This window comes from Nannospalax galili, unplaced genomic scaffold, assembly GCF_000622305.1.
Source record: "Nannospalax galili isolate Female #2095 unplaced genomic scaffold, S.galili_v1.0 scaffold383, whole genome shotgun sequence".
Taxonomy (NCBI): Eukaryota; Metazoa; Chordata; class Mammalia; order Rodentia; family Spalacidae; genus Nannospalax; species Nannospalax galili.
In genome coordinates, this window is record NW_008351346.1 from 2,299,227 (window position 1) to 2,305,852 (window position 6,626).

The 6,626-nt window shown below is 44.5% G+C and overlaps 1 protein-coding gene across 1 annotated transcript in view; it reads right to left on the reverse strand.

The window, feature by feature from the left end:
• The window catches only part of Lmx1a (LIM homeobox transcription factor 1 alpha), a 183,939-nt gene that overhangs the window by 27,476 nt on the left and 149,837 nt on the right, over window positions 1-6,626 (reverse strand). The window contains exons 5-7 of the mRNA XM_008848255.2: window positions 6,355-6,527; window positions 3,581-3,658; window positions 1,450-1,519 (exon numbers count right to left, since the gene is read on the reverse strand). Of these exons, the coding sequence (XP_008846477.1) occupies window positions 1,450-1,519; window positions 3,581-3,658; window positions 6,355-6,527 (321 nt within the window). The remainder of the gene's footprint in view (window positions 1-1,449; window positions 1,520-3,580; window positions 3,659-6,354; window positions 6,528-6,626) is intronic.

Genomic DNA, 6,626 nt, shown 5'->3' on the forward strand with positions numbered 1-6,626 from the left:
ACCCAGACTTTCCTTAAGAACCAGAATCTGCACTATACTAAGACTGCAGGTGAATTGTGTGTGCAATAAGGTGTGAGAAGCCCTTCTATCAGGTGCAGGTCACTCCAGAAACACTCAGGTGTCAGAGTCGGGAGCCTGTCCCGTTAAGAATGGCACTGTCCTGATACGGTGATTCTCAGTGGTTTCTTACTTGAGCTCCCTTGAATACACCCACAATCTGTCCCTCATTTCTCTTCTCTTCAGCCCTCATACCATCCCTATGAAGGCAAGGGATGTGTTATGCAGCATAGGTTACAAGAATATAAAACCAGAGAGATGTGCTCTAATGCCAGAAATACCTCTTTCTGATCTAAAACCATGTTCCAATACAGAGCCATCCTTTGCTCACCTATGTGAGAGTGGTAACAGATCTCCCGCTCACCTCAAGGTGCAGTTGTGGCAAGATCACTCAGCATGCATGAAAACACTTTGTGAGCCATAAAAGTATTCAACAAAGGAAGGAGGGGCTTATCATTCATTGTGCAATCATTATTTTCATGATTCTACATTATTTGGAAAGGGATGCTATAGTTAGATCTTAAAAATACTGAAACATATAAATGTATTAATTTTGTAAATCAGTGAAGTAAAAATATGCTTTGTTGCTCTCTTGGTTGCCTATGCTAAAGATTTTTGTTCTAAAAAGAACTGTAAAAATGTTTCCATTTTAATTAGGAATTATTCTTTTCAATTACATCTTTCAAAAAGGGTATTCCATATTTTAAAATGTTCCCCCACAGGTCCATATGCTAAAGGGCCAGTAGTCAGCCTGGTGGTAGAACCTTTAGGAGATGGAGCCTTTAGGAAGTAAAGTCACTGAGAAATGCCCTTGAAGGTGATACTGGGACCATGAGGCTTTGCCATTCTTTTAGCTTCCTGACCACCATGAGCTGAGCAGCTCTCTTCCACCAAACAATTCTCCAAAGATGCTGCCTCACCACAGGTCCAAAGTCAGCAGACCAAGCAACTGTGGGTTGAAACTCCTAGAAATCATGAACCAAAATAGAACATTCTTCCTCTTAAGTTGATTATCTCAAGAAACTTATCAGAGTAGCAGAAAGCTAACACAAGGGCTACATCAGTGTTGTCATTAAGTAAATAGATTGGCCTGGAAGGAGAAGGACTGGGTGAGAAGAGAAACTGGCAAGCCTTTGGCTCTGCACATGGTCCTGATGCAATCCCTGACACTGGTAGGGTCCAGGCAAGGGGCCTGGCCACTGCCTCTCAGCAGCTCTAGCTGTGCAGTTCAGGTACTCTCAACACTCTCTCAAGTAACTTGTGGTTCAGTGTTCACTTAAATCTCTCATCTCTCAAACAGGCGTGGATGGGTATCACTGACTAAGGATATGTCAAGAGCTACAGTTGGAGGTAGGAGAGTCCTAGACTGACTGGGAAGAGCCAGCATCTTACCAGAACTCAGCCTCTGGGTGTTCTGCTGGTCCTGCTGCTGCTGCTGCTGCCGCCTGGCCAGCTTCTTCATCTGTTGAGGAGAGGATAACAGGATTAGGAGTTGGAGACCTACAGTGGGTTCACGGGGTAAGGGAGAACAGAAAGGGTGTAGCCTTCACCCTTAGGTCAGAGAAGGGGTCCTAAAGGAGAGATCAACCCCTGTTTCCCAGCTTCTATTCCACCCAGCAGGCACTACCCCAGGAGCCGGGATCATGGCTGGCACAGCTTGCCTTCTCAGAAATGGGAAATTCCTCTCAGCAAGGGCCACTTGCTACGCTCACTGGAACTGCTTTGTATAAGGCAATAAGTCTGTGAACATGGGTTCTAGAGCCCAGGATAGAGCCCATGGACTGCTGATGAGGAGGGGCTTGGGATGAGCCCAGAGAAGGTCTCATCTCCTCCCCCATCTACTGACCCTGTGTTTGGAATACCTACTGGGAGATCTATGCATCTAGCTCAGAAGCTTGTCTATCAAAAGGACATTTTTTTACCCAACATTTCTCAACCTGTGCTCTGAGAAACATTAGCATTCCATGAGATCTTAACATTTGCTTTGTGTGTGTGTGTGTGTGTGTGTGTGTGTGTGTGTGTGTGTGTGTGTAGGAAATGCTAGATTTTAAAATAAATTTCTTTACCATAACATTTCCCAGGGCTTTCAATGTGCCCTGCTTTGTGACTCCACAGGCTATCGGTCTCTCACACTAACTGCTCTCTGGAATCTTCTTCTGAAGGAACAACACATCAACAGCCCTGTTCTGAGCAATTCTGTTGCAGAATTGTGACTCAACAAGGAAAGTAATTTATCACTCACTAAGGACAGGATCCTTGGGGCTGGGAAGATATCTCAGTCCATAAAGTGCTTGCTGTGTAAGCATGAGGACCTGAGTTCAGTCCCAGAACTTATGGAGAAAGTTGGGCATGATGGTACACATTTGTAATCCCAGTGCTGGGGGATGGAAACAAGGAGGATCCCAAGGCTCTCTGACCACCCAGTCTAGACTAATCAATCAACCTTGGGTCCCAGTGAGAGACTCTGTCTCAAAAAAACAAAAACAAAAGCCAAGACAGACAGCTGTCCTGAGGAACTACACTGTAGTTGACTTCTGTTCTCTACACGTGTGCTCACATGTACACACACACACACACACATACACACACACACAAAGACAAAAATAACTAAGACTAGGATCCTGCAAGAAACATACCAGAACACATGTTTGTAGAGTCAGGAAGAAAATAAGCAACTCTAAGAGCCGGGCCTTGATTGTGACTCAGGACAGTAAGGCAGCTTGGCCCTTGCTAGTGAGGCCAGATGCTGCACGAGAGGAATGAGACATTCATTCCACCTGCCTTAATGTCATTTAATCTTTACTTTTTTCTTGGCACAGAGTCTCACTATGTAGCCTAGGCTGGCCTTGAACTCATGATCTTCCTACCTTAGCTTCCTGAATGTTAGGATAACAGGTATGTACCACCACACCTAGCTCATAATGTCATCTTAGACTTGTCATATGTATGCCTAGGGGTCTCTCTTTGAAAATTTAAAAGAACATTGATATCTGTAGTAAAAAATAATATATATATATATATATAATTAAGAATAAATGTAAATTTAGGGCCAGTGAGACAGCTGGCAATTACAGGTGCTTGTCACCAAGGCTGATGATGACCTGAGTTTGACCCCTCAGATCCACATAGTGGAAGGAGAGAACTGACTCCTACAAGTTGTCCTCTGACCTCTATGGGTACACCATGGCACACATGTGCACACACACACACACACACGCACACATACACAAAACATAAATAAAATGTAATAAAATTTTTTGGAAAAAGAGTAAGTGGAAATTTAAAAATTTGTTAATTACAGTGGTTGGACAGCTGCTTGGGGAAAAAAGTCATTTCATTAAAACAAATGCTCCACTCTCTTCTGCATGGCTGCAATAATCATTGATGGCAGAATATTTTAATTAACAGAGCTACTCTGCCCAATGAGTGAAGTCAGAAAGCCTGGCAGGAAATCCAATGTCTCTCTGCTGTTGTTGGAAGGAACCAGCAACACAGAGGTAGGCAACAGTGAGAAGCGCATTACCTTGGCTCTCTGGTTCTGGAACCACACCTGAACGACACGGACGCTCAGCCCTGTCTCCGCAGCCAGAGTCTCCCTCACCTTGAAGAAATTGAACATTATGAGCATGGAAGCACTGACCTCTCAGGGTAGAAGGCAGAACATCTCCTGTGCAATTCAGGGAGGCAACAGGTCATATTCTTTAACGGCAGCTTGTGATTAATGTCAGACATACCAAACACAGGAGCACGCTTCCCTTCAGGTAGAGGAGGCGTCTTTCACCAGATAAAGAAATAAAAAGATGCTCACTTAGATACACATTCCCAGGAGGAATCTCTGGGTTTCCCTTACTCTGAAATCGGGCCTTCATGTGGTCTCTAGATACTATTGGGGTCTCCAGCTCTTAGCAAGGGGCCTTCATGTGTGCTAACCTACTTCAGGAGAACGGAAGTGAACATTGCTTTGTGAAAACCAATGGTTTTCTCTTGCTCCCTTTTCTCGTCTAAATTCATTGACTTACAATTTTACTTTTGTCACCTAGCTACAGATGACTTTGGGTGTTTAATGAATATTCATGTTCACTATTACTCTAAGTGAGCCCTTCCCAGAGAAAATAAGATGTAAGTGAGTCATCTGGGCTCTGGCAGAGCCAGGAGAGCAACTCTGATGTAAGTGCACTGGGGCCGGTGAAGACAAGGACAGCTGGAGTCCAGATATAGAGATGTGCTTAGTTATCTGGTGGCCATCCAGGCACATAGTGAGGGGCTGGAGAGAAGGTAGGAGGGACTCAGAGACACTGCCCCCCTCTTGACACATTCCAGAGAAGATAGACTAAAAGAGTTTGAATGAGTGCAGGGTAGAGCAAACCGGGGCTTTGGGAAAAACTTTGCCTTGACCATACCATTGGGCTGAAGCTCAGAAATGGAATAAGTAGGCTAGGTTGCTAAGGTACATCTTCTACCAGTCAGCTAAAAGGAGTGTACATAGGGGCCCCTTGAACCTGCTGAAACTCTATCCACATCTCAGAGGCCCAGCTCAGAAGCCACCTGCTCCACAAAGCCTTACAGATCCTCAAACAGAAATGACTTTTCCCTTTCCCACAGCTCCTGCAGCCCCTGTTATGTTGTCACAGGTCTCACCCTGGTGTGACAATTGTGTATACAAATGACCTCCTCACTCTGAATTGTTCTTATGTAAGCCCATTTGGGGGTGTTTCACTTTCTGCCGGTACGTTTCTCCGAGTGTAGGGAACTGAAAGGGTGGGGAGGGGAATGAAAATCCTATAGTTAAGTTTTCCTAAGGTCAAAAATGGGACAGACTATATTATTGTTCGACAAATACCTAATCCTTCTTCTCCTACTCTGTGGAAAGGTGAGGCACACTTCGCTTCTATAGCCACATTGTGCTAAGCCCCATGGCTTGTGTGGGTCTATGGAACCCAAGTGAACATAATGCATATTGTCTGAGCAGGCTTCTATGACTCCCTGACCTGCCTTCTCACATCCTCATGAGAATAACAGGCCACAAGTACATTGCTCCTGCAACCTGGACCTACAAATGAGAGACAGGCAAAGCATGCCTGCCCCTAAACCCAGCCAGGCCATAGCCAATGTACAGCTCAGGAATAGGAAATGAATGCTTGCTGGGGGCTAGTAAGCTTTTGGCTTGTTTCGTCACCACAGTAAAGGTTCACTAGTACAGATAATGGCTTCTAAAACAAAGCCAAACTGTATTTCTTGCATGAATTTCTAGAAAAAAAGTTTTCTTTTTATTGTGTAAAAATAATAGTACCTATCTAATATACGATATGGCAGCAGTCAATAAGTACTGAATGCTTGATAAATGGACACATCCTTTGTGGCAACAACTGCTAACTGTCCACAACATCCATCTTCTCCTCCTTTCCATCAGTAGCTGAATCCTAAGTATTAGCAAGGCACATGGTCTCCTAGGTGAATTCATTCCCCCAGATTCCCACAGAGGATATGTGACCACAAGACTAAATTTTTGCCAACATATGTAAGCGGAAGTAATGTGGACAAACAGTGTGTCCTCAGAAGGACAGTTGTTTGCCTTCCACTTCCGCGTTTTCTGCCCTGATGGCTGGGAAAATGGTGACTGCTTGAGCAACTTCTGGGACCCAGGTGATGGATTAACGGAGCTGCCTAGCCAGTCTTGGCTTACTCTCTTTTGATTGTGATACAAGAGAAATATAAAGTCCTATTTCATTACGCCAATGAATAATCTTATGCAAATGTTCACAGCTACGTTATTTGTAATACCCACAAACTGAACACAACCCAAATCCCCATCAATGGGTGAATGGAAAGTCACAGCATATCCATTCAGTTGTATGCCATCAGAAGGAAGGAATTACCACATGGAGTCCTCAAATCAACACACCAAAGAGAACAAGCCAGGCCATCCCCATAAAAGCACATACTGTAAGCCACTGTATTTTTATATTCTGTGTTAAGGCATCTTGGTCTATACCACAACTAGTACCTATTATTACAATGATTTTTATTACTATTATTATTCCTTGCTGTTCTTCATGAAATGAGAGGTATGAGCCAGGGCCCTTTGAAGCTGTATGTACACAGAATATCATGGGGTGACTCTACTGCTTCTCTCCAGTCATGGCTTAGCGACCTTGGCACCTGCTGCAGGGCTCATGGCTACCTGCAGACATTCTGAGTCACATTCTCCCCTACTCAGACCCCCACTAATATCCCACAGAAGCTCAGGTGCACACAGATGTGTGGTGCCTTGCTCCTTTTTCCTGCCTTTTCTTGTACCTTTCTGCAGGGCTTGGAGGACACTTCAAATGAAGCCTTGAATGCTCTCCTCTGCTGGGTCGTCAAGATGGTTCTGGGACGTTTGGGGCGCTTATGGTCCTTGCCATCCTCAGAAGCTCCTTTCCCTGCCCCGTGGGCTGATTTGCAAAGACTTTCTTCATCATCACTTTTGCCTAAAAAGAAGCAGAAAACAGTATGGTGAGTCCCTGAATGAACCTTGCGGAGCTGTACACTGCTCCATAATAAGGCTCTGAGATGACACATTCCTAGAA